At 55.4% G+C, this 25,959-nt stretch overlaps 9 protein-coding genes across 9 annotated transcripts; 4 read left to right on the top strand and 5 right to left on the bottom strand.

Annotated features, from left to right (window-relative positions):
• Positions 1 to 4,753: 4,753 nt before the first annotated feature.
• CDEST_12794 (uncharacterized protein) lies at positions 4,754 to 5,773 on the top strand (the record flags this gene model as incomplete). The annotated part of the gene is made up of 1 exon (XM_062928950.1): positions 4,754 to 5,773. The coding sequence occupies one exon, from the start codon at positions 4,754 to 4,756 to the stop codon at positions 5,771 to 5,773; it is 1,020 nt and encodes a 339-aa protein (XP_062785001.1).
• Positions 5,774 to 6,282: 509 nt separating this feature from the next.
• CDEST_12793 (uncharacterized protein) lies at positions 6,283 to 6,776 on the bottom strand. The gene is made up of 2 exons (XM_062928949.1): positions 6,690 to 6,776; positions 6,283 to 6,635 (listed from the first exon to the last, which is right to left on the bottom strand). The coding sequence occupies exon 2, from the start codon at positions 6,618 to 6,620 to the stop codon at positions 6,414 to 6,416; it is 207 nt and encodes a 68-aa protein (XP_062785000.1). The 5' UTR covers positions 6,621 to 6,635; positions 6,690 to 6,776; the 3' UTR covers positions 6,283 to 6,413.
• A 3,659-nt stretch (positions 6,777 to 10,435) lies between these two features.
• CDEST_12792 (Putative SET domain-containing protein) lies at positions 10,436 to 11,682 on the top strand (the record flags this gene model as incomplete). Its single annotated transcript, XM_062928948.1, has 3 exons — positions 10,436 to 10,905; positions 10,956 to 11,306; positions 11,367 to 11,682. 3 exons carry the CDS (start codon positions 10,436 to 10,438, stop codon positions 11,680 to 11,682), a joined length of 1,137 nt encoding a protein of 378 aa, XP_062784999.1.
• A 1,604-nt stretch (positions 11,683 to 13,286) lies between these two features.
• Positions 13,287 to 17,199, bottom strand: CDEST_12791 (uncharacterized protein). The gene is made up of 4 exons (XM_062928947.1): positions 16,195 to 17,199; positions 15,354 to 16,134; positions 14,548 to 15,296; positions 13,287 to 14,491 (listed from the first exon to the last, which is right to left on the bottom strand). The coding sequence occupies exons 1-4, from the start codon at positions 16,416 to 16,418 to the stop codon at positions 13,321 to 13,323; spliced, it is 2,925 nt and encodes a 974-aa protein (XP_062784998.1). The 5' UTR covers positions 16,419 to 17,199; the 3' UTR covers positions 13,287 to 13,320.
• A 242-nt stretch (positions 17,200 to 17,441) lies between these two features.
• CDEST_12790 (uncharacterized protein) lies at positions 17,442 to 18,404 on the bottom strand (the record flags this gene model as incomplete). Its single annotated transcript, XM_062928946.1, has 1 exon — positions 17,442 to 18,404. One exon carries the CDS (start codon positions 18,402 to 18,404, stop codon positions 17,442 to 17,444), a length of 963 nt encoding a protein of 320 aa, XP_062784997.1.
• Positions 18,405 to 18,909: 505 nt separating this feature from the next.
• CDEST_12789 (uncharacterized protein) lies at positions 18,910 to 19,353 on the bottom strand (the record flags this gene model as incomplete). Its single annotated transcript, XM_062928945.1, has 1 exon — positions 18,910 to 19,353. One exon carries the CDS (start codon positions 19,351 to 19,353, stop codon positions 18,910 to 18,912), a length of 444 nt encoding a protein of 147 aa, XP_062784996.1.
• Positions 19,354 to 20,374: 1,021 nt separating this feature from the next.
• On the top strand, positions 20,375 to 22,009 carry CDEST_12788 (Putative ureohydrolase; the record flags this gene model as incomplete). Its single annotated transcript, XM_062928944.1, has 9 exons — positions 20,375 to 20,650; positions 20,714 to 20,807; positions 20,868 to 20,974; positions 21,027 to 21,180; positions 21,233 to 21,256; positions 21,325 to 21,346; positions 21,406 to 21,448; positions 21,503 to 21,728; positions 21,786 to 22,009. The coding sequence occupies 9 exons, from the start codon at positions 20,375 to 20,377 to the stop codon at positions 22,007 to 22,009; spliced, it is 1,170 nt and encodes a 389-aa protein (XP_062784995.1).
• Positions 22,010 to 22,548: 539 nt separating this feature from the next.
• CDEST_12787 (uncharacterized protein) lies at positions 22,549 to 24,470 on the top strand. Its single transcript, XM_062928943.1, has one exon. The coding sequence runs from the start codon at positions 22,647 to 22,649 to the stop codon at positions 24,354 to 24,356; it is 1,710 nt and encodes a 569-aa protein (XP_062784994.1). The 5' UTR covers positions 22,549 to 22,646; the 3' UTR covers positions 24,357 to 24,470.
• A 143-nt stretch (positions 24,471 to 24,613) lies between these two features.
• On the bottom strand, positions 24,614 to 25,828 carry CDEST_12786 (uncharacterized protein; the record flags this gene model as incomplete). Its single annotated transcript, XM_062928942.1, has 1 exon — positions 24,614 to 25,828. The coding sequence occupies one exon, from the start codon at positions 25,826 to 25,828 to the stop codon at positions 24,614 to 24,616; it is 1,215 nt and encodes a 404-aa protein (XP_062784993.1).
• Between the last annotated feature and the right edge of the window lie 131 nt (positions 25,829 to 25,959).

Below are 25,959 nucleotides of genomic sequence, written 5' to 3'. Positions count from 1 at the left end.
CCATCGCGGACTCGACTTTAACCTGATGAGCCGCGATATGATGGCACGCATAGGGCGTCCGAATCGACGACCACCGGCCCGGTGTCAACGCCGCTCGCATTAGTCCGATCTGTCGGCGCCCCTCAGGGTACCGAGTAACAACACAGTGAAAGGCTGGGGACGAGGATTTGGGGCCCAGAGTCACTTACAGGCGACACATCGAAGTGACGAGCTGCTCCAGATCGAGGGTGCCCCAGCCGAAGCTCATTTCGTTGGTCACAGTGATCCAACCAGGCGTCGGTCGGGTCCAAAGGTGTTAGGAAAAAGACGCGCCTGCGGATACTCTCGGTTTCAACGCATCGAGGTCTCCGGCTGGCTGTACCAGGTCCCTCCGTCGTGCCATGGTCTCCATAACCTGACAGGTCGCTAAACCCAGTGTTTGGTACGGCCTCATTCCCGACGTTTGGGTTATGGTGATTGCGAAATCTCCCCCCCATCGGTCCCCTCTCTCCCATCCCCGACGGGGGACCTTTTGTGGACTCGGCGAGGGATCCAAAACCACACGCCTAAATGTAACGATCTCATGGGAGTGATCGGACCGCCTACTCAGCCCTCCCTGTCGGGAATCCGTTAAACAGTCATGGTATGTAAAATGAGACGCTCGGTTGCTGGAGATTGAGATGTGGGAGATCAACTATCAATAATCTAATCACGCACACCCCTGGCGCCAGCACCCACTGGCCGCGTCGGACCTCACTCCGTCGACCGCGTTGAGCCTGCGTCTTGTGACCGAGATGCGCTGCAGTCTTGACGTGGGGAATGTCAATGGCCCCATGGGCATATCCAAGTACGTGAGTGCACTGTGTATGCATGCCGTGTGTCTGTCTGTCTGTCTGTCTGTCTGTCTGTCTGTCTGTGGCGTCGATGGCTGCGTTGCGCAGCAGGAGACAATCAAGCAAACAGGCGAGCAAACATGCAAGTGACCTGACCTCCAGGCGCATCCGTCTTTTTCCCCATTCTCCCGACTCCCGTCTCCCGTCTCCTGTCTTTCCTCTTGTTCCCTCTCTCTTCTCTCCTTCGTGGCGCCCCTCTTCAGGCTGTTCTCCCACTTGTCCTCCCATGCCCTCTCTCTCACACACCCTCGCTTCCTTGGAGCCTTGCCCGCTAAGGATCTAGTGCAATTTCTTAAATCCAACGGCCCCTTCCTAGCGGGCTGACAAGCTTGTGTGTTTGGCTGCGGGCGGATCAACGGGTGGAACATAGTTGGACAACGGACGAACTCGCGATCGAAATCAAGCGAAGCCGGGTGACGGGCCAGAAGCGGGAATCGCGCCGGTGCCCGCCCATCGGCCCGCTGTACGGGGGCGGGCGTTCCCAAACTATATGAATGCATTTGCCTAGGAACGAAGAGGGTGGACTGTTTACTGCGTTGGTACATGTCTCTCTCTCTCTCTCGCGCGCGCAGTGCGGCTTTGCCCCATCTCGGTCAAGATGTCTGGGTATCGTCATTTAACGGGAACCAAGATGAACCAAGATGAACCAAGATATGCGCGGCGTGTCTATGATATTTGTGCGGGTGTGTGTGTGGCCATCGACCAGAGAGGCCTGGCTTCTGCCCTTCTCTTTCTCTCTCTTCCTCTTCCGATCTGGCCTGCATAATAACCGATATGACAAACGAGCGATTTCGTTGGCGGCACAGCAATCTTACAGATGGATGACCAACTCCGAACTCCCGCGCTTTCGCTCTTGACGACAAACAGCGACGACAACGACGACGACGACGCCGGAGCGAGGTCCGCTGTCTCTCATGTTACACATTTTTGCCTCTCTTCTCGCTTCTCATCCCCATTCTCGTCGTCGCCGCGCCCTCCCAAGACCACCAAGACCGGTTACGCCCGTCGAGCCGCCGGGCTGGAGAGAACGAAAGCAAACATCCTCACTGAATCGTGCCATCTTTCATCAGGCTATTTATGTGGAGAATGATATCCCGCGATCCCGGAACAAGAAGGACGAGGGCCTGAGCGGAGGGTTAATCCCCGGGCCTGGTTGACCACCAAGATTGTTTCCCCGAATGGGGTTTCCGTGACATCTCCAGGTCAGTCTACATGGTGGTCGAAGGGGGATCGTCCGCACAAGCAGCCTCTCCCTCTCCCCTGCAAGACAGGAAAGGGATGGGAATACAAGATCTCGACGAGCAGGCCCGGGGATGCGGGCAACGGACCGAGCACCACATAATACCCATCCGTCCTCACCCCACTGTCATTAAGAAGCGAGCCTCCCGAGCCCCAGAGACCCAAAAGAGCTTCATGGGTTGCCTTCCGAGACATCCCTGGTACCTCAGCTGCGCGTCTCATTCGTGAATCGTGTCCGAGACCCAGGGAAAACCCAGGGGCCCGGATGCATGCGTCTATTGCCCCCGACGAAAAACGCCCTGACCAACCCTTGTTTTGATGTGATGCTGTTGGTTGTGACGTCCCAACCATCCATCATCCATGTTCCCGCCAGGGAGTGGGATTCGAATCAACCGACTCGATATCCCTCGACGTTGGCGGAGACCATCATCATTGCCAACCTTTGTTTGCGACTCTGCTCCAACAGGACCACCAGGGTTGGAATTACCAGGGAGGGGAAGGGTGGAGGCACCTTTTCTCGACTGGACTGGGGGTGCCTTTTTATGCCATTTCACCTAACCTCCCGCCCACCGCGTTGTACGCCTAGCAAAAACGCCTTGGGCACTTCCTGGGATGTGACGAGAATTCCGGTACGCTGGCTCGCTCATCACACTCGTCACACATACGAGACGCCGTCACGGCCGCGCAATCTTCCTTCTCCCGCTCACCAACACGGCCGTATGCAGTTTGCTCGAGGCAACACTGTGGCAATTCGAGCGGCAGACGGTGACTGGCGGAAACTGTGGACCGAGGTGCGTCTACCCCCCCCCCCCCCCGTAAAGTAACAAAGACTCCTCTTCTGGCTGGAGCAGAACTGCTGTATAAGCGCTGCAGGGGATGATGTACAGATGCTTGAGGATGTGTTGCGTAATTTCTCAAGGTTGTGCAGGTTGCCTGTCACCATCTTCTTCTCCCGTTTCGTGGCGCCGGAGCGTCAACACCATTGCCGCTTTGTTGACAGCTTCGAGAACAACGGCCAAGTGCATCAGAACCAACTTCCATATGACTAGGAGATTCTCAGGTGTTCTTGATAAACCTCGAAGCTTCCGTACAGTAAGAAAGTTGTGTAATTGTTAGGGTATAACCAAACAGCCGTCTTGGTGATGTATCGGTCAGCGTCGCCGTCTGGCACTTCCTTCATAAATGTTCCACCCCGGTGACTTAAGCCCCCCCACGTCCAACGATGAAGGCGCCGGAGCGGCCACTCACAACTTACAGAAATGACCTGAAGATGATGATGATCATTTGGCCTGGCCGTGCCCTTGCCTGCTTAGTTCCGACATCTCACAACACGGGAGCATGTCATCGGCGGGAACACGGTAACAGGGATGGGATAAAGAGACCAGCCCTATCTTGTACATATCCAGACTGACCCTCCCCTCCCTCTTGTATGCCACCTCTCTCACTCGCAGGTCCTGGAATTCAGAAACTGCAAAGGCATTGCGGTACCAGGACCCCGGGCGGGCTGCGAGTACCCAGCATCCGGATTCACTTGGGTATGAGAAGAACATCAACCCCTCCCTCCTCCCCCCTTTCAAGGGCCGTTGGGTACTCGTCGCCAGGACCCCAACGTCCCTAAACATTTTTTCTTTTTCCTCATGTCAGTTGAAATGGCCGACTCTCCACTTCTTCCCTCTCTGGCGTGATGCCAGTGCCCTGGCAGGCCATCCGGCCAAGCGTCTCTGGACTCGATAACCCGGCCAGAGCTGCGTCCAACCTTGGCGAGCGCCCCTTCGATCTGCAACTGCAAGGGCAGCCCTGTACGGCCGGTGAGCCAGGGAGTTGCCTGCGGTAGGCCCTCGAGCCAATATGAGGAGACATCGCCTGCAGAGCCAACAGGAACACGCGTCTACGCAAGAGCGCGGAACCAGAACACTGGTCCCGACTACCGTTGTGTTTGCGTTGTGCTCGCGCCTCTTACACGATGGTCCTATGATACTGGAGCGATGTTGACGATGACGATCTCTTGGGACCCAATCATATCGGCTGTAGACTTATGCAAGATGGGAGGGTCGAGGGAAGGGGGGTGTGTGAACAAAGCCCACGTCTATGTTCATTGTCCAGTCCTGGCGATCCAAAGAGGTAGGTTCATGGGGTTCTGATGCATTATCCGCAACTTACAAGACTTCTTTCCCCCTTGTCACGTCTGTTGCCATTGCTGTATGTGCTCGTCTTGTCTCCCTCTCTCTCACATACATACTCTCTCTTGTCGGACTGCAGCCTGCAGGGCATGGTCTTCTCTAGTCCATGCTCGACCCCAACTCTTTTCCCCCTGCTTTTGGATGACGCTTGTTCCGATAATAATGGCCCCCCCGTCTTTAATCAAGTAGTCCACGATCCTGGTTTTGCCACTGTATAAGTCAGCTCGTCCCCTCCGGCCTCCATCTCTGTGTGCGCGTGATATCTCCTCTATCTTTCTAATACTACACCCCGTTGTTGTTTTCCAACCTTACAAAAGAAACTCATCAGACGTGAGTCTTGATCTATTACACCTGCTTGCCCATCTTGTCTGACACTTGCCAGAACATCCCACATCTCCGTACAACTACAGCTCGGTCTAGCTCACACAACAACAATAACAAAACAAACTGCGGTACATCGCTATGGCCGTCACAGCTGAAGAAAGATTAGCCCGGATTCAAGGAGCTTGGAAAGCTCCATCGACTCCTTCTGTTACCTCGGTGGCTTCGACCGTCCCGATGGCCACAAAGCGACGCGCAGCTTCCTCTACGAGCACCACCACCACCGCCATCACACCCGCGAAGCGTCGCAAGAGCTCCAAAACTTCGTCAAAGCGTGGAAGCACCTCCGCTCCCTCTCCACGCCGTCGTAAATCCACCAGTCCGCTTATCCCGGCCCTTCCTGCGGCCCAAAAGATCCCGAGTATGCTGCCTGTCCGCGCCTTGACTTTAACCCGGACGTACCACGACTTCTCGCACTTCTTCTGCGCCATGAATGCAGACGCGCGAGGTAGTATTCTTCAAGAGATCAGAGAAACTGGGATGACCGACGAGAGATGGTGGCGTGACCATTACTACAGTCCCCTGTACGCCACCAAAGTATGCAAGACTGCCTTCCTCGTCCTCGCCGAGAGGGGTTGTGGCGAGAAGCCGAACCAGGTAACGGCGGCGGATGGCATGAACGAGGGCGAGCCCAGGCATAACAAGACGAACTCGAGCGCTGACGAGGCCGAGGATCCGCGGGCGAGCCAATACGGATGCTACCGTTGCTACACGCTCCAGCCCGAGGCGGCGTTCGAAGCCAAGCCACCGTCCTTCATCCTGCATTCCGGCGGCCGCCTCACCATACACGATAACAAGCAAGACCTGCCGGTCTTCCGCAAGGGGGAACGCCTCCTCCGGAGGTACTGCATCGAGTGCGGCGTCAGGGACGGACTGTATCCAGACAAGGCCCTGGTCACATCGATGACCGACCAGAGGTGGTGGGTATGCGAGTGCCGACGCACGCACCTGGTGCCGCCCAGCGACTTGGACATCGAGTGCCGACGCTGCCTCGGGAGAAGTGGCTTCAGGCCGCCGGACCACGAGAGTGCAGAATGGATCCCGTTAGTGGGCCGTTCTCGGGAAGGGTGGTACTACCGGGTCCGGCATTCGGTGAACTGAGTTGGGAGGGCGTCTTGTTGTGTAAAGATAATGTAAGGCATGGGAGCCTCAAGAGACAGTGGCTTGTATTGAAGGTGGAATGTTTGCGCTGCTAGCAGCTGGGGTCATCCGCCATTGGAGCTTTTGGAAGAGACCGGTGTCGGGTGATATGGCCAAAGAAGTGACTAGAGTTGGTCGTACTAGTGTTTCTCGGGGGTTTCTTGGAATGGGTAATCATGCTTCCAAGTGCTATAGAGCATGAGGTTAGAAGTATCGGAAGGATACACGCGAGGGAAAACCGGCCAGAGGAAAATAGCACTTCGTCGGTTATCGAAAGTATGGAGGGGAGGAGATCGTAAGGCACTACTAGGTCAGGAGGGGTTGCTTTTGCTTGTGAATTTGAATCGTTCGTTGTACTTAAGTGAGCGATGTAGTTTATGTGTGGAATAGAGGAATAGAAGAATAGCCGTTTGCTGAGTTTTGAGTCTTTCTCCTTTTCCCAGGGTCGCCCCCTCATCGTTCTTGAATCGAGCCATCCGTGTCCTGTCTCTGTCTGTCTACCAACGGTTGTCTAACCTCTATATCTTCTACTCTTTATGTTCGTCATATGAGCCGGTCCCTGATCGCCCAAAGTTGGCGATGCAGCTCGACGACCGCCTGTCTAGTTGTATCCGGATCGTCCCTTGGGCGAGACGCCTTGGTCGCGAGTCCGGTTGTAGCCGCTACGGCCCTGGGGAACCTCTCGTTGCCTCTCGTTGCCCGATGTTGTGACGCAATGGGAGCGTTCGCCGAATCTCCCGCTGGATTTCGGGTGTCTTGGCTGACCGGAGCTCAAGTTGCTCGGTCTACTTGAGCGCCTAGAGTCCATTGTGTTCGTCCTGGGCTTCTGGGGTTAGTGGAGTGGCCAAGTTGGGTGAGATTGCGTGGCAGTATTCACCTAGAGCAATCTTCCCCGCTGAGCAGTTCAACCTGAGCAAGTGGTATTCCTTCTGAGACGGTTGGTCAATGTGTTTGATGATTACAGTTAGAATACTTTGATGGATTGCGAGTGAATGTGTGAGCAAAAGCTGTCATTCTTATACATAGTGGTGTAGTTGAACACGAATCATTGATCCAATAATGGAGGGCCGTTCATGAACATGTAACCCAAGAAGATGAGACTCGTCCATGGCTTGTAAATCCCTCACTGCCTGGCAGGCCACACCTCAAAGAGAGTTTGGAAGCACAGAAGCATGAGCATGGATGACATGGTTGGCATCCCATCGCATCGTGTGGTCAACGGATTGCCGAAGGAAGGATGGCTGTACCTGTACGGCAGAAGAAAAACTCGCGCCTGCAGTGAATAGCCACTTGACATGTGCCGCGCATAGGCATGGCGTTTCCATCTTGTTGAGACTCGGCCGAGGATGCATCCCTCATCTGAACCTGGGCCTACGCCGCATGTTTCTTCTGGCAAAGACCGGGGCCTTCCTTCTAGCTGTATTTGATGTTCGGGCATAGAAGCCGGACGGAACGACAACGAGCAGGGGGGGGGGGGGGGGGGGGGGGGTCTGAGCGAGGTGCTTCCCTTCTCAGCACCAGAACTGGCAAAGCAGAGCCCCTCGCACAATGGAAGAGAATCATACGTATGCCGGGGCCTGGCCATTTAGGTAGTGTGTAGTGCGGACAGGAAAAGCTTCAACGACACGTTTACAATTGGACCCGGAACCCTTCCGAGAGGGCAGAGGGAAACAAACGCAGAGTTTGGACCGTCCGCCTGCCACTCAACCGATGAGGCTTGAGCTTGGGGCATGGTATACCATGCTAACGGCTCACGGCACGCGGGCCGGGATGGCGGGAAGATTTTTGCGTTCTGAAGCTCGAATACATCGTAGTTCCCTCGTCCCCGTCCTCGTCCTCCCCCTCCCCCATCCCTTCTCGGCAAGGGTACGGTGGGTGGGCTCTCCGTGTCTGGGAGTCCAGAGTATCAGTGCTGACGGCAGTGTTCTCAAGACAAAACTTCAGTGCCAAAGCCAAAAGGACGTTGGGGCGTCTCATCAGGTTTGGGAAATGCAGTGCGAAGGGAACCAAAAAGGCGGCTGAGAGTTTGAAAAACGGATACCAGGGTCCGAGTCGCACCGCCGGTTCACCGAAGCCGAGGCCCACTATCTCGGTGTGTTTTCACCGAGAAAGTACGTATCCTCCGGCCAGTCCTCGTTTCACACACTCACACTCTCTCATCCGCTTCCTCGCCGCGTTCCCTGGCGTGGCTGGCCCTTACACCATATCGCAAATCTATCCTACATCGCCTTGGGAAAACCCCGGCCCTTCAGCATAGACATCAGTAAACTCAACACATAGAATTGCTCGTTAGCCATCGCATTGTACTTCCATTTCCACGCGTACTCCAGCTACAGAACAAGCCCTGGAGGCACACGAGACGTCATCCAGCATAGTGCTCGATCCAAAAACGGGTGGCCTTGTTCTATGACTTACCTAAATGATGCTGTCAGTGCGCGATACCATGTTGTGCCCCTGTGGACCCGAAGGATCGTTCTTCCAAGTCAAAGCGCAAAGCGTTGCCTCCAAAACTCGTGGCAGGGATGGCATATCGGCACGCATCCACATGTTATTCCCACCGGATGGCTTCCCGACGACCAAACATGGCGAATATCGGAGGATACTGGCTCACTGCTCCCGGCCACCACGGCCTCCTCGCGGTGTCTGCCTCACTCTCGAGTCTCGGTAACGCTCTTTCTGGCATCATAGGGACGACACCGACGGCAGAATCTTGTCAGACTCGTTTTTCCCAGGCTGCCGTGCCTCGCCGGGTTGCCAGAATTCTGTAACTGCTTGAAGCAATCAATGCCCAAATTTTGCCGATGTTTCCTCTTAAGGCAGTGCTAGGAGCGGCACCTGTCAGAATGGTTCCCGGTTCCTACGAGGCTTGGCCTTTTCTGCTTGGGCTGACTGAGCCGTGTAGGGGACTGAGCGGTGCCGTGTTTTGTTTGAAACGGGAGCGGCGCCCGATTTGTTGAGGAAACCCTGCGACGCTGCGACGGCGCCCCGAGCGACGGATGACAGACGATTCGATGAACCGTTACATCTTGTGGTCATGGAACGCCAGACCATCCTCCGGGTTTCTCAACAGATGTTGTGACTGCGCATAATGCATGCGGGCCCCGACTCTACAGGATTTGGCCTGATACTCTCTGCACTTTCGGCACCTAGCCGTCTTGGTGTGGCTCATGGATTGCTGGCCGGCTGTTGGCAGCTTGAATTGGGTGGGAAACGGCACAGGAGGATTTGCCGGATAGAGATCTGGCGCTGAGCTGACATGCCTGGGCTTGATTCTTCAAGTGACCGGGACTTTCTGGAATCTTCTTATTGAAGGAAACTCGTCAAAAGGCCTCAAGACAAGATCTGTGTCACCACTGGTACCGCTACGCCTTCTTTCCTACCATACCTACCTGTTGGAGAACTTGACAGAAACAAGGCGAGAGAGACCTGTAGATCAAAGAGCAAAGGCACAGGGAAAAGCAGAAAAATAAGCTTCTGTTACTTTGCCAACAATTACCCTTCTTTTCTCCCATGTCCATGGCTGTCCTTTATGATCATGTTGCCAGGCATGATCTTGCATCCCACAGCGTCAACGAACCTTGTCATCTTCAGAGCCTTGACCTAAACCCTTCTACCAGTTGCTGCTTTCAACGTTCCACATTGAAAGATGCCATTACGAATCAGCAATAGAATTGTTTGTTCTTAGTTAGACATCTTGGGCCTTGTTCAACCTTGCCTTGCCTTTGACGCCTACAACACACCCGTGTCAAGACCTTTGCTATCTGGAGGCTCACAAGCAAGCTTCAGGCAGGCTCATGGAAGCGTAGACTCCTTGACTTCCTTACGTTTCTTAGAAACCTTTTTCGTGCGTGCTACCGGTGAGAAAACAGGGGTGTTCTGCACAACATCGAATTTTGTGGTTGCCGTCTTAGCTTAGCTGGGCGAGGAGGCAGGTAAGACTACATCCATCTTAAAAGTGAGGTAAGTACTTGATAATCAAAGAAACACACTCCTGCCTATCTGGAAGCAATAGCAGCTGGAAAGGCAACGAAGATCGGGTTCTACAGTTTGGGAAGGTATCAAAATACTTAAGCTCGTCTTCAACCAGCCTGGCCCTGAAACTTCATCCCCTCCCAGCACCACCAATTTCCAGAGATCCATCATAAACACTTACTTTAGCCTATTGGTATGATTCATTGAATACCTATAACCCTATTTTTGGCAAGTAATTGGATCCTCTGGCAAACCTTGCTTCTCTATTCAGGTACGTGACTGGTTGTTGCCCTCATCTTCTACTTTCGCGGCTTAAACTACTAGCCTTCGGATGTTGGACGAAGACAACTAAGGTAACGTCACTGACAAGCTTGTAGAGAGTCAAACAGGTTTCTACCAGTCTAAGTGCCATATTTAATTGCTCTGAAGCCGTTTTATTCGCCAGCAGGTCCGAGGGGCCTTGCCAAAGAAGAACAGTCAAGTTTCCCACATGGTCGCGTCTCATCTAACACAAGTCATCACGGGAACTCGCTAAGAGCTGACATCATGTTGAAGGAAACCGTCCTTAACGGCAGATTGGAACAGGCAAGCACATTCGGCAAAAGCAGATAGCCTCTTGTCTCACCTGGCTTGCCGGCTCTTCAGATTCAGATGCTTCAGATTACTGGCTTCCGCTACGGTAGTCACGATGACCTCTACGTTGACGTCAAGGGGCCGAGCTCGAAGGCTCGAATCCAGAACCCGGGTCTTAATGGTATTCTCGATGTCAACCCTGAGCATGTCAATTCCATCCTCGACCTTGCTGAAACTCTTGAGGTAAGTACCACCACTCAACTACCTGACTTCCAAAAGCTCGGCATTGACCGAAAGATCGCAAAGCAACTAAAGGATGAGCTGCGTGAGTTTGGAGCGTCCATCAAAAATGTACTCCCGCCGATCGCCATTCGAGACATCACCTGGAAGACGATCTACATAACCCATGGCATCTTTGTGGGATGCGAGCCGGACGAGTTCGAAGGCTACGAGGACAACGATTACCATGATGACCTCCGCTCACGTCATTCAAGCTTTAGCACTTCTTTTTCCGACTCCGGGGATTCAAATGGAGTCTTCTTCGACAGGTAAACTCATCTTGGTTTCAAGTTTCTTATAATTGACTGATTTCCCTAAGAAACGATCGCAATACTGTCGAAGCCCCAATCGTTCTTGCTCTCGCCGATTTGCCCTACTTGACCACATTTACAGACCAGAACGGCACAAAGGAGCGCTCGGTGATCTTCGCCAACGAATTCTTTGAGATCCGAAGATCCCTCAATACCGGCTGGGGTGCCTTCGCCGTCAAGGAACTTCACGAGGGCGACCAGATCCTTGTCGAGAAGGCTCTATACTACTCCATTCACGAGGATGTTGAGAAGTCGGTCCGGGGACTCTCGGAAAAGGAGCGCACGATTGCGAACGACATGTACGCCTACTACAGTCGTGACGGAGAGACGCTTGAGGAAGCAATCTGGAGCACGAACTCGTGAGTGGTTCTCGTGGTTCTTATGGCCTCTGAGAACCCCAAAGCTGACAAGGCATCTAGGTTCGTCACCCGTTTCCCGTTCAAACCTGACGCAGATGGTATCTCCAAACACCGCACAGGATTCACTCAAGACGTAGCCGGCCTCTTTCCGGTTGCTGGTCGCTTCAACCACTCCTGCTCCCCGAAGATCAGCTACCGATTTCGATCCGAGCATGAGGCTCTGGTCTTCACTGTGAGCGACTGGATCATTCGGACTGGCGATGAGCTGACCATATCCTACGGCAAAGAGCCACCCGTGCTGTACTACAAGTACGGCTTCAGCTGCGAGTGTGGCTACTGCGCAGGATTTGACGCGATACAATCTGAGTGGTGCTGAGACCTTTTTCAGTGGCGGGAAGTTGAACCCGGGGGGGGGGGGGGGGGGGGGGGTCAAACGGATTACGAATCATCTATAGAGGACGCATCTGGATACTGCATACATAAGGATGGGCTTCGGTGCATAGGGCGATTCTGGTGCGTGGAATGGTGGAACATACAGAGCTGAGTGCGGCGATGCAGGTGCGCTTTGGTTTCAACACGAATAGACACTCTATTATAAGGAGACGCTGTTTTCTTTCAGAATACAGTATGGGAACGGCTTCTTCTCACATTCTGACCGTGCATATTTGGTGACCTGAATGTCAAGGTTCACAACACGCATCGCTGTGCTGACTTTGGCGGCCATCGGCTGGAGATCTTGGGATGATTAATTTCGGCCAATTACTTTCTTCCTTCTTCCCTCCTCGGCACACCGAGAGCTGGGAGGAGTGAACATGTGTGTCTCGCTAGACGGTAAGACCTGGTCATTGGAAGTCCCAAGAATACCGTAATCGTAAGGAACACCGGTATCACAACTACTGGTCCAGACCCCCACCAGTCTCTGCGGTTAAATGGCCAACATCGAGTTCGTCTCATGACGAGATTGAGAGGCGATCGGCAGGTTATCTTCCTCGTGCTGCGTGCAGGAGACTTCTTCCTCGGGGGCTTTTCTAGCGGTACCCGACTAAGGGGGGGTAGAAAGAGAAGCTTCACGAGGGCCACGGCAGTGTCTTGACCAACATAGTGAACTGGTTCGTAGGGTCATGTGCGTCCCCGTCTTGGTTGTGAGTTTCCCGACGCGCGCGGGTGGCCTTCTCTGTCCCCAGACTCCCGGATACAAGTTGCCATGCTATCCACTCAGATATGGGGTCAGTAACATCCCAGAGCCCACTCTATTTTCGACCAAACTAAACTGCAAAAAAGAGGTCTTCCGCAACCACACGGCGTGTTGTTGCGGTGAAGTTCGCTACCAAAGGCCATCCCCTTCACCATTGTCTTTCATAATTATCCTCATTCTCCTGAACTGTCACATACGACCATACCCACTGGAGAACTCGGGATCCCGTCCGCTCTCCCATAGATAAGCCAGTGAGGGCCGGATTAGTAGTTGGGTCGGTGACGACCAGCGAATACCTGGTGTTGTATGTTTTTGTTTTGTCGCCCAACAGACCCCGTGCCTTTTTCTTTTTTCCTCTGGTTGCTTATCTCCAGCTGCGAAGGACACGCGCCGGGGGGGGGGGACTTCGGCGACAGCAAGAACGGCCTTGGAGAACAGTGCAGCGGAAACTTGGGCTGGAGTAGGCAACAAAGGTGGGAACGGCGAGAGAATGATTTGGAAATTCTAAAGTGGACGACTGTTGTGGTTGTGAAAATGGCTGAAGCGCCCTGTTTGTTGATGGGCAGAAAGATGACATTTCCAGAGGCGAAGGAATCCCATTAATAAACCTGAACAGATCTTCAGTCAAGATACGCACCTGGGCCGCTGAAAGATGACGCATCAAAGGTGAAGAAGGCCGCCCACGTCCAGTCTTGGGGATGAAATCATGCTTTGATACTGTACACGAGCTTCAGAGCTGAGCAGTCTACTCTCACCAGGACAGCAGTTGGAGGGAAACCTGGGTGGTCATGACAAAGGTTCGTTATTCGTTCTGACAAACTACGCTGCACACTCCGCAAAGTCCCCTTCCCTCAAGGCGTCAAGCAAGACCCGCGCCGTATCTCGATCCGCCCTCTCCTCACCCGGCCCATTCGTAAGCTCGTTCCACGCCGTCTCGATCCACCCCGCAGGCCCGTCGTGCCCAGGCATGCCGTCAAAGTACATGCCGTCAAAGTCCCCGTCCACGCTGGCCGGCTGGTCTTCCAGGGGAAATGCCGCCAAGACCTCGGCCGCCAGACCATCAATCCCTTCCGAAGGCGGACGGTCCGCCATGTCGACATCTCCGCCGCCGTGGGCGGGGTACTGACATTCTGTCCCTGCGGTCTGAGGGGACGTGTCGTCCGCCACGCTTTCCTGGCTATTACCTCCCGCTGATGACGGCGAAGTAGTGTCTTCGTCTGAGGGAATGGTAGTCACTGTTCCTGGTTGCATTCGAAAGAGGCTCACACGCATCGCAGCGGCATCAAAGTCTGTCAGTGACTCCGCAGTCCCAGACAAAGCCACGCTCATGTTCCTGCTGTCTTCTCGTTTCCGCTCGAGAAGCGCTTTGAGCGGGTTGAAACCTCCGGTAAATAGACCGCGGAGGCTGACAGGAAAGTCACCATCCTCAGGGAGGCGCCCCTTGCTTAGAGAGAGGTCCATCGTCAGAGCGAGGCGGAGGTAAGAACTCGGTTGTGAGGCGAGAATGTCGGTCCAGTCTGCGATCACGGCACTGTCCTCGCTGGTGTTCTTGGCTGCCCCCGGCGGCGGCGTGTCTATCTGCGCAAGGTTGACGATGTGTCGGATCGTTTCGCTCACCCAGTCTACGCCATCATACTGGGGCTGGTATGTCTTCATGGCTTCGATGAGAATGTTGAGTCGGTGCTGCTTGAGCGCGGATTGTGTATTGGGGTCGAAAGATCTCGACGATGCCGAGAGCTTCACGTCAAGGATGTGCAAGACCAACGGCAACGCTGTACACGCAACGGCACTAATCGGGAGCCAACGGGCGAGGCGGAGATGAATGAGTTCTTTCAGACACTCGGTGACCCCAGACGCGGCGTCCTGGAGCTCGTGTCGGTTCTCTCCAATGATGACAAGGTCCGAGGTGGGAATCGCGTTGAAGGACGGCGCAGCTGCGGTGATGGCGAGATGAAGGACTTCATGGTGGCTAAGAACGACTCGAGAGGAGCTGGGAAATGAGGTTAGAAGTCGTCGATAAGGTCGTGTGGGGAGAGGCTAACTTACTGATAATACATGTACATCAAGTTGGTGTACAAGATGACGGAATCGTGCTGGAACTCGTTTCCCGGAGACTTCATCCTCGCGACGGAGCCACCCCCGAACATGGGGAACTGCAGGGTGGCGTCTTTGTACCACCTTCGCAGCGCAACCTTACACCCGCGGACCTTATCCTGCTCGTCGGCGCGCATCTCCCGACCCCAGCCCGGGCGATCATCCAGCGGGAACACAAGAATGAGAATGTCGGTGAGTACAATGCAAAGCTGAACCAGCTGCTCCAAGATCTCGGCCAAGCACCGCTTCGTGCCCGGGTTGTACACCCGGCTCCGCTCGAGCTCATCCGACAAGTCGGAAAACCCGAGCATCTCACCCAAGTCAAAATCGAAATGGCCCCGTGTGATTTGCAAACTACGACGCAAGCCTAGGCCCACGATGCGATCACGGATGATGCAGCACCACCAGAGCCGCTTGAGAAGGTTGCGCTTCTTGTCCGGCGCTGTGCGCGTCGCATAGTGGTGTGCCTCAACCATCTTGGCGTTCTGGATCGCGATGGAAAGCCAGGCCGTGTTCGATTTGCGAAAGGCCGGAGATGTGGGAGAAGACCAAAAGGAGAGAAGGAGAGCAGCCCGTGAAATGGCGAGAGGGGAAGATTCGGACTCGAGGTCGTAAAGGAGCTTTGCACGCCGGTAGAATGCTGCCCGAGCGGCGCGGATGCTGGGAAAGCCAAGCGTTTTGATGGTCTGTCGGGAAACAAACTGGAGGTGGTTGAATGTCAACAAGACGAAGTCAGCGATGGATCGGCGAGCACTTACATTGCAAGAAGAGAATAGCATTGCCTGGAAGACAAGGAGCGACAACTTTTCATTCGGCACATAGCCGTTGGGATTCAAACAATACACGTCCCAAAAGTCGCCCTCGTTGAGCATGGGGAGCAACGGATGGACGTGAAGAAAGTACTGCTGCACAAACTCGTCGAGTATTGTGCGCGTTGGTATCCGCAAGCACCCCTGGAGCTCCAAGTAGTTGACATCTTGCGGCGGGATTCCGTGCAGGTTGCCCAGAGAGAGAAACGGGTAGAACGAGTAGGTGACATCTATGCCCAGACCATTTTGCTGTCCAGCAGCCCATGGTATCGAGAAAGCTGGGTTGTCCAACGTTGTAGGAGCAAACGAGGGTGTTTCATACGTGCCCGCCGATATAGTTGAAAACGTTTGAAAATGAGCTTGCTTAGCGTGGTCACGATGATTGTGTTGTTGCTGCTGTTGCTGTTGCTTCTGTTGTTGTTGTTGTTGTTGCTGCTGCTGATTGTGTTGTTGTTGATGATGATGATGAGGATGATGATGGCTGTTCGTGTCGTTTGCTACCGGGCTCTTTGGCGGGGCAGTGGACGTGGATAGTGGGATGTCGTCGCCGGTGTGTGAGTGATCGCAAGGTTGGGACTGACCATCGGACTCGTTGGAAGGCACTGGCCGAGAGTCGCCGCCTGACGGCGGAGCAAGGTTGACAAGGTGAAGCTGGTCTCCATTGTCTGTGTCGTACGGAGGACACGAGGTTTGTGGGTCTTCGGCGCCTTCTCGTTGTTGTGCTCTGCGACTAAGTCGACGGTCAGTGTCTGCCTCCGTGACAGTCGCGATGAAGGATACATGAACTCACAATCTTGAAGCGCGTCCAGTCACAACACACGTCTCACTGTCGAGGTAGCAGTTCATGCATGGGCGACCACGTTGGGACACATCGCATCTCACTTTCCGAGCGCGACATGAAAGGCATGCCTTGGGAGCGCGCTTGCGGACCTTGTTCTGAGGTTTGGTCTTGGGGCCTTCAGATTGAGGGTTGGTCTTGGGGCCTTCAGGTTGTACCGTCTCGGCGGATGCCATTGTCGAAAATCAAAAAGCAGACAGAGTAGAACCGAGGATAAGAGGCCGGTTGGTGGTCACTTGAGATCCGCAGGCACAGGGTATTGGGCCGAGGTGAAGCTCGTCTGTGGAGGCCGAGGACGCGACAAGATGACGCGAAACGAGTTGAAAAAAAGCTGAGTGAGAACCCCAAATCCAGATAGATCCAGGAATGACGACGAGAGACGGGAACGCTTTGCGGGGTGTGGGGAAGAGGGGAGAGGAACAACTCCTGGGAAACTGATCAACCCTGTGGAGTTGAATTCTGGGGTTTGGGGCCGGAGCTGGAGCCGTTGACGATCCGTTGACGCTACATGTCTGGGGAGAGCATCGTCGGTGGACACGACACGGAGCTCAAGCCCAAGTTGGCATAGCATCTTACAGCACTGGAGCTTGACCAACAAGGTGCTTCGGAATGGTCGGAATTGGGCGTCTGCCTCCCTCTGCCTCTCTTTCGCTCTCTCTTTCTCTCGCTCATTCCCTCTGACTCGTCCGGCCCGCCTGCTTGGCAAAACACTAATGATCTGTAATCAACTTAAAAGGCAACGAGTTCGGAGGTCGTCTCTGGCGACGTATGCAGCTGTGTGACAGGCCCGTCGCAGAAAGCAGAGAGAGCCGAGGCACACTGCCGACTTTGACATGGCAAAAGAGAGTCAGGGAGACCGGTTTGCCGACGAAGTCTGCCGAGTCCCCGCGCTTTGGCATCCCTGCAAGCTCCACGCCACCTCGGCGCTGTAGACGAATTAGACGTGAGCATTTCATCCCCAATGCACGCTGCATGTTGAGTCATTAGCGTCATCAGTGAACGGTGAGCCCTAGCTCTTCGGAGTATTTCCGCACCAAAACGTCAGGGGGTGCACGGGAACGCGGAATTTCAAGCTTGGTGGTTGCTGGCGTTCCGGAGTCCTCGCACAAATCGTCTGTTTCTTGTAGGATGGGACGGTGTGTATCCACTGCATTCAGGTTGTCCGTCGTTGGCAGGATTTGCCACGAGGGTTGGAATTCTCAGTCCGATTCGGATTCCGAGGACGATTCCTCGCTCTCGATCGGCTTGAAGACCCAATCGCCGTCGTCTTCCCTCAACAGGCACACCTTCACGTCGCCGACGGCATCGTCCAGTCCGTTGGGGACATCCATGCCATCTCCGACCCTTGCGAGAATCGACGCGTCAATTCGACAGAACAACATCGGCAACGAATCACTCTTCCACACCGATATGCCGTCGCGGGCGCCCCTGATGATTGTGTGGAAGAGGTAGTAGATGCTGAAGATGATCAGGCCTGTAGGAAACAGCAGCCATTTCCACTCAACGATGATCATCTGTGCCATCGTGTAGGCCCGTCCGCCGTATTGATGCCGTTGCTTGTCACGAACTTGCCCGTGGAGCCGCACCTCGTTCGTTAGACTGAGGCTAAATTGGGAAACCCACGATGGTAGGTTACGTCGCGCGTTGTAGACGCCTTCGATCCAGTCCGACGAGAAGTTGATGATAGTGTATTGCTTCTCGTACGTTCCCTGAACCAGCGGATCGACAAATCTCCGCAACGCCGCGAGCGCCTTTCTGGAGATGCTGTATCGGGCCTCGTGTGGAACATTCATGTCCGTTGGTATGTCGACGAAGACATACTCGTCATTGTGTGCGCTGTTGCTCATCGCGAACTGCGTCTTGTTCCAGACGTTGGTTACTGTCTGACTGGTGCGGCTCTCGGTGACCGTAATGTTGTAGCTCATCATGCAAAACCACAGCGCGCATTCCTGGGCGATCGTTTTTGTTTCCTTCCTGGTCTTCATGACCCAGAGGACGTCGAATACCGAGATGTAGGTCTGGCTTGTGGAGTTGAGCCGGTGGTAGATTCCTGGCACCGTTGCCGTCCGAAACCGCTCGGTCGGCGGCGCATTCTGGCCGATGTCGACGGTAGTGCCCGAAGGTAAGCTGTACTGGCATGTCTGCGACTTGTCGGTGCACATGGTTCTGACTAACAATGGGTTGCAGTCCCCGCAGACCGCGATAGTTGGCATGATGGGCCACGAGCAATTGGTGGAGGGACATTCCACGTCGAGCTGCGTTATATCGGCAGACAGGATGCCTCTGTAGACTGCAGCTTTGGTTGACACGTTGAGAGCAGGACCTTGAGGACGTTAACAAGTGGTTGCATCACACGATAGGTAGCGGCGGGCACACTTACGCGGGTCCAGGCCCCGAGACACCGTGTAGTCCTACATGTCGCTTCTCGGGGGTGCCGGGATCGGGGGATCGTCGGAATCGTTCGCCAGCATCGGTCGGCCCTCGTACCGGTAGAGCTGCTGAGAGGAGGCTTCGAGTCCGTGAGTTAGGACCACGATCAGAGCACCAATGCAGGCAAGATGTCTGTCAACTCGGCGGTTAGCATCAGTGGGACCGGCCGTGAGGCGGGGAAAACCGGCTGGGGGATGTTCACCTCCCCCTCAGGCGCCATAGGAGACACAGGCTTCCCTAGAGCCCGCGCGAAGCCTCGTCGTAGATCTTGAAGTCCTCGAGTCTGGCGCGCATGTTGTTGGTACGGCGCTGGCGTGCCTCGGAAACCCAAATCCAAGCAGCTTGGCTGATGGACGACTCGACGATGCCGCTCATGGCCACACGGACGCAGGTGAACATGGCGACAATGACGACGTCGAAATCGATACCGCCCTTGAGCTGTGGAACGACTTGCTTGTCGAATCTCCCGAAAATGATGCCGAGAACAATGGCGCCGGTGATGCAGACTGCGACTAGTCTGTACTCGTCGTTCCACCATTTGTAAATGGCCTTGTAGTCGTGATTCGGAAGCGGCCTCGGGGGGCCTTCCTCGGCCTCATCATCATCGTCGACGGCACCGTCGTGATCGCCCTGGCGGAATCGCACTCGCCTTCGGGGGTTCTGTCGAGGGCGGCGACTCATTACCCTAGATTGGAAAAGGCGTAGGTATATCTATCGAAGTGGGAGAAGTAGTTTATTCAAGTAAAGATGCTGCACATCGAGGCTAATAGGAAGAAAGGTGTCGTCAATCAGGGCTTTGCTGCCGCCATATCATGACAGGGCATGAACGAGATGCAGGGTATGGATGCGGGCGATGGTGTCGCGAGGGAGATGTTGGTGGATGTGAGTTGACTGGGAAGAAGTCCCCCCCGAAAAACATGAATACCTGGTGAGGTACCTAGGTACCAGGTAAATATTAGGTGTCTATCTGTTCCGGGAAGGAACGAAGCTGATTTGTCCCATCATCCACATCTGTTTCCTGCCTATGTTGGAATATCTTCAAGGCAAGGACGATCTCCCTTCACGCGAAGAGAGAAAGAACAGGTATCCGAAACAGTCCGGTTGGCCGCCAGCTGATTCACCGCCGGTTCCTGCCATCTACGGCGAGCAGAAAGAGCAAAGCTCCCGCTTACAGGCCTTGTCTACGTTGCCTACGTTGCCTAGGTAGGTAGGTATTGGGTAGATAGATAAGTATCCGAGTAGACGTGCGAAAGAAAAAAGATAGGGTAGATAGATAATCGAGGGTGAGAGCTGAAGACGCTGCTTGAAGACTCGAGAGCTGCCTGATCTTTACAATCATTCCTTCGTGCTTCCCAGAGCCAGCCAGGAGTGGATATTTGCTATGAATGGGTCCCTTTGTTATCTTGATGTGGTATGGCTGCTCTAAAATATTCCAATTAAGGTGCTTGCACTCGGCCTCTTCTCCCCCGGCTAGCCGGCAGATAGCGGATAGATAGGTAAGTAAGGTAGCTTGATGTGAGATGACGTAGGATTCCAGTTCAAGCCCGGACCATCTCGGGATTCCCAATTCACACGTCCAGCTCCTCCCGCCGAACTCGAGTGGTGGCGTGTTGCTGGCATGCATTCATCTCGTGACGAACCGCAAAAGAAATCTTTCTTCAAGCGATTAAGAAAAGAATATCGAAGCCCTTTGGATCCTGAAATGATGCGGTTTCTGACAGTCATTCTACTGTGTCTTCCAAACACCACCGGCGCTGCTTGGAAGCTCCCCCACTCAGCATTCGGCAATTTTGAGTCTCCTCGGGGCAACCAGGTATCGATCGGCCTCGAGAACGATGATGAGATTGGCACCTTCGGAGCTAGTTCGTTTGCTGGGCTGAGGACGTTTGCGAACCTCCCATTTGTGGACTGCTTCTCCGACCAAGACACCAGGGATCACAAGTACGACATTGCCATCTTCGGCGCTTCTCACGACACTGTCAGTACCGCTATCCTAGGTATCCCCCCAGTGATTGTATGCTCATTTAAATGAATGTGGAAGACAACGACCGGCCGTCCAGGAGCGCGGTTTGGCCCTCCAGCTATACGGACAGGTAGCCAACGGAAGGGCCCTGGAGAATGGAGCATCTACACAGGCACGCCGCCCTTTAGGGATTGATCATGTGCAGTCCGTTTCCTAACCCGTGGAGCCATAGGTAGAAACCCATTGCAAGACTGGGCAGCCGTGGTGGACTGCGGCGATGCGCGGCTCACGTGGTTGGACAACACGGCATCGCTAAAGAGGCTCGACAAAGCCCATACCGTTGGGACCGCCCCTCGAAGCCATGCCCTGGGGGAGGGCTAACTATGAATAGGTCATCTCTGGTAGAGCAGCGGCAAACTCGAGCGTTTCGTCAACGCCAAGGATCCTTACGCTGGGAGGCGACCACACCACGACCTTGTCTGCACTTCGGTCAACCTACCGGAGATGGGGGCCTGTTGCCGTCATTCACTTCGATAGCCATATCGGTTCGTCAGCTTGTCATGGGGAACCGACTACCGATGCTAACATTTGCCTCAGATACCTGGGATCCTGCAGTTCTCGGTAAGTTCTCCAGGGATGATGTTAGCTAGGGTGAGTAATATGCTGAGAATGTCGTTTTTCTTGTACAGGAGGCGGAATATCCGAGTATGCGTAAGTAATGACCCGAGCCACATCTGCTGTTGAGTCGTCTTCCAAGCTAATTTCGTCAGAGGCCTGAACCATGGGACATTCCTCCACATCGCCCACGAAGAGGTACCTATACGATTGTTCTCACGAGACACCTCTCCCAAAAGCTGACGGTTGCAGCACTTGATTTTGAACAACTCCATCCACGCCGGGATCCGGGCCCCCTTGGTCAGGCGGAAAGGCGATCTGAGAAACGACGTCCGTTGCGGGTTCGAAATCGTCACCGCCCGTGACCTGGACAGGCTTGGCGCCCATGGAGTCATCTCGAAGATCAAGGAGCGCGTCGGCGACTCCATGGTCTACATCAGTGTCGACATCGATGTTCTCGATCCGGCATATGCCCCAGGTAATTGAACATTGGCAAATGAGACCGCCGCCTGAACGTTTTGCTGATGGCTCGTAGCCACGGGGACGGCTGAGCCAGGGGGCTGGTCGACGCGAGAGCTTCTCACCATTCTCGACGGCCTCGAAGGGCTGTCGATAGTCGGCGCAGACGTCGTGGAGGTTGCGCCCGCGTACGACAACAATGGCGAGACCACCGTTCTGGCCGCAGCAGAGATTGCCTATTCTCTGATTGACCTTATGGTCTTGACTCCTGTCCGATCAAAGGCGGACAACGACGCTTGAAGCAGCAGGCTGTGTCTGCAGGTAGAGACAGCACTGACGCAACTGGTCCAAAAGTAAGTCCGGACTGAGAGACGACAAAGACGGCATGTCAGATAGCTTACAACGCCTGACTTGGAAACTCAGTGTCTCTGTTTCTTTGTATCTCGAGGACTTCCTGCTGCGGAATCATCGTTCAACTTGAGCCGGAGGCAGCAAGGTGGCAATCAAAACCACGTCTTCGGCAACCCACCCAGTGAGGCATTCTTCTTCTTCGAAACTTTGGGACAATAGAACCCTTTTGGACCATGCATCGGAAAAGCGCAGAGACAAAGCCGTGGATAATCATGTTGACAATGGTAGTGTTTTCTCCAATGATGAAAGATCTTGATGAACAATACGATCCAGAACACACAGCCAGGCGGGGGGAGGCATGCATACATAATGTGCCCAGGTCGAGTTTCAGGGCACAGTTTCGTTCGCCATTCCCTAAGCAAAACATTTTTCTATCACTCTCCATCCACTGCTCACTCGACCACTCGGACTCACTTGCATCCATCAAGGTTAAATAGCTAAACCAACGTCTGACTGGAACCCGCGCCACCGAGCACATCAATTCGATTTCTTATTTCCCATCCCGGACCCTCTATCCTTCCTCGAGATGCCCCCCAAAGCCAACTCCCTGTTGGACGACAAGATGACACGCATCAAGAACCCCTTTTCCTTCAATGATGATCCGGCCAGAGACATAGCTATCGACCTAAGTGGAAACACGCGTGGACTCATTCCCAGCATCGAGAGAAACGACGACGACGGTGACGACGAAGCCCAGCGTCCCCGATTCAAGGCACCGAAAAAGAAGAAGCTGTCCAAAAAAGCACAGGGAAAGCGCCCGATTAGAAAAGAGGAGGAGGAGGAGGAGGACATGGAAGAGGAGGAGAAGGACAAGCTCCGCAAGTACGAAGAGCTCTTGACGACCCTAAAAATCAGCCTCGAAAACACTCAAGGAACGATGCGCCGCAGCATCGTCGACATGTTCCGGGCGCGCAACCACTTGAACGCGAGGGTCAACGACCTCGAGACCTATGTCGGCAGCATCGACGACGACGACGAGGAAGACGAAGGGCAGCAGAATCGGCGGAGCCTGGCGCAGCGGCAGGACGGCTGCGAGGTGGCGCAGGACCACCTGAGCGAGCAGCAGATGGTCCTCGCCTCGCAGCAGCAGCGGCTGGACCGACGTCTCGCCGAAATCGAGTACTGCCTCCACCTGAACGCCTCTGAGAGGTCGCAGTCGGCGCCCCCGCGGCCTGCGGACCCAGCCGCCGGGCTGTTCCCCCCTTGGAGCGAGGGATACTGGGGCGGGAGAAGGAGCCCCAGCCGGCTTGTGGGCGTGTGGGGGCCCAGGAGCACTCGCAGCAGCCGTGGAGAAGGGGTATTGCCCGGTACCGGGAGCGGTAGCGGCGCGGCGGTCATTAACAACATGGGCGGGAATGGAGGCATACGCTCCCTCGGACCTCCCGTGTCCGGCCCAACGTCGACTATCCCCGCGAAGAGGAAGTCCAGAGAGCTCGAAGAAGATGACGTCGACGAGAATGACAGACAAAAAAAGAGCGGGAAGGGAGGGAAGAAGCAGAAGAATAACAGTGGAAGCAAAGTCGAAGGGGAGGACCAGGAAGCTGGGCTGAAGCAGAAGACGACGAAGGCGACGAATGCGAAGAAGTCAAAGGGGAAGGACAAGGCAAAGACCACTGGTATCGCAAAGCCTGCGCCCAAGATCCTGCTCAAGGTCAGCGAATACCAGAGAGCCAAAGACCAGGAACGCGGGGAGGGCGAGAAGGAGGATCATCGAACAGGAAAGGCGAGACCCAAGCTTGTTCTGCCCAAGAACGAGAAGCGAAAGGCAGAAGACGATGGAGACGACGAGGAGAATCCGCCCCGACGGAACAGGGCAAACACGAGGTCACAGACTGGCGCCAAGAACCAGAAAGGCGCCACCACGGCTGCCGCTCCCCAGGCCACGTCAGAGTCGACGTCGTCAAAGACGACTTCCGAGGCGCCGCCCAATACCGAATCAAAAACCGCTCCCAAGATTATCCTCAAGAGGCGGAGAGGAGACGACGCAGACCCCGACGACAACGACGACGACGAGGACGACGAGGAGCCAGAGAAGAAGAAGGCAAAGATTGCGCCCAAGAAGACCAAGGCGGCGGCGCCTAAGAAGACGACCAAGAAGAAGGCCGCCTCCAAGTCGAAGACTCGGCCGAGCAGCCAGGGAGCGCCTCCGGCTCCAGCAGGTCTTGCTCCCGTCGCGCCCATGACCCAGCCTACGGACAGGCTTCCCCCGCCCGACGAGGACGAGTTCGACTACTGAACAGAGGACGAGCGTGTCTAGGTCCAGCCAGCGAGAGGCGACCACGGCGGGGGCCGCTTCGGGATCGGGCGACGAAAGCAGCAGCTCGACTAAGATTCACCGTTGATAGAACACAGCATCCAGATAGACTGTAATGAGAACGATCTACGGTAACGGGGGTGTTTCTGGCATCATGAACGCGAAAAATGGACATGTCATTGCTAAAAATGTAAAAAAGCCCAACCCAGAGTCCTCGTGAATGATAACTATTGCATCGTCTAATCCACATCATCCGATCCCCCGCCACCACCACCACCCGCCCTCACGAGCCCAAACACACCATCCAGACACCCCACGACGCCCTTCCAGACGCCTTCCCGCCACAAGACCCCCAAGAGGCCGCCCACGCCCTCGTCCCTGGGCGCAAACGACCCCCAGACGCCCCTCGCGGACCCGGTGCCCCGGATATACGCCCTCGAATACACAGCCCTCGCGTGTCCCGCACCCGACACGTACGGCGCCGACAACGGCGCCGCCCCGGCACCCATCCCGAGGACGTCGCGCATGTATATCGGCGTCGGCGGGTCCACGAGCGGCAGCGGCCTCGCCCCGGCGGCCTCGGGTAGGGGGTGGTGATATCCGAACCCGGCCCACCGTCTCCGCCCCTGCCTCCTCCCCCTGCCCGCGACGGCCTCGCCAGCCCTCTTCCGCCCCGGCGGCGCCGCGACGACCCTCTGCTCTCCCCACCGCGCCCCCTCGAGGACGAAGTAGCTCCCGCTCTCGACCCCCCACACGTCCCACCCGAATGCCGTCCCCGACCCCATCGACCGGCGGCCCCACCCGCCCCACCCGCCGGACCTCGCCCCGGCATCCCGCCTCGAAGTCCTCGGGAGCCGGGGATACGGCGGTCCGCGGCTCCTTACGTCCAACCAGGAGTCGCCGTACCACCCCGCGTCCCCGTCCCGCCGCGAGCGCTCGAGCGTCGTCGTGTACGTCGTCGCGCAGGTCGAAGACGAGTACGTCGACATCCACGAGGGCGAGGGCGCGTACGCCGCCGAGAGCCCGTTCTTCTGCGCCGTCGTCCCCAGCGCGGACTCGGACTCGGACTCGGACCCGTCGTCCGAGGTAGGCGGCTGCTGGAGCATGACCTCTGGGATCGTGGCCTCGGGCGTTGTCGTCTCAAGGCGGCTCGCCGTCGCTAGCGCCGGGGAGGTGGTGGGTTCGGAAAAGCAGGCGAGTTCGAGAGACGAACTCCGCAACCGCCTCAGTGGCGCATGGTTCTGTTGTTGTTGTTGTTGCTGTTCTTGGCGCTGTCTATCCCTGCACCGCTTGCACAGCCGGTTTCTGTATCTACACTTGGCGCAGGGGATCGCGAGGTCCGGCGAGCACGAGCTCTCGACGTCCGCCTCGTCGCCGTTACCGTCATCGTCATCGTCGTCGCTGATATCCGCGTCCTCCGCGTCGGGGAAGACGTCCCAGTATGCCGAGTCCATGATTTGTTTATTGTTTTGAGTAGAAAACAAACCCTCCCCAGCGGACGTAAGTTCGACACCAGAGAAGTGGTGATAATCGAGCGAGAGGAGAATGAGGGGTGGACAGGTCGACGCGCCTAGATATCTCCAGA

Source organism: Colletotrichum destructivum, chromosome 8 (assembly GCF_034447905.1).
Source record: "Colletotrichum destructivum chromosome 8, complete sequence".
Classification (NCBI taxonomy): domain Eukaryota; kingdom Fungi; phylum Ascomycota; class Sordariomycetes; order Glomerellales; family Glomerellaceae; genus Colletotrichum; species Colletotrichum destructivum.
Note: the sequence above shows the minus strand (reverse complement) of the source record. Positions and strands in the feature narration are given on the sequence as shown.

Excerpts from the sequence above, each read along its gene's own strand:
- CDEST_12793 (XM_062928949.1), bottom strand. The coding sequence starts at position 6,620 with ATGGACTCTAGGCGCTCAAGTAGACCGAGCAACTTGAGCTCCGGTCAG.
- CDEST_12791 (XM_062928947.1), bottom strand. The coding sequence starts at position 16,418 with ATGGCATCCGCCGAGACGGTACAACCTGAAGGCCCCAAGACCAACCCT. Across the intron at positions 16,135-16,194 it reads ACTGGACGCGCTTCAAGATT|TCGCAGAGCACAACAACGAG; the intron begins GTGAGTTCATGT and ends CCGTCGACTTAG. Across the intron at positions 14,492-14,547 it reads TTGATGTACATGTATTATCA|CTCCTCTCGAGTCGTTCTTA; the intron begins GTAAGTTAGCCT and ends CTCATTTCCCAG.
- CDEST_12787 (XM_062928943.1), top strand. The coding sequence starts at position 22,647 with ATGCCCCCCAAAGCCAACTCCCTGTTGGACGACAAGATGACACGCATC.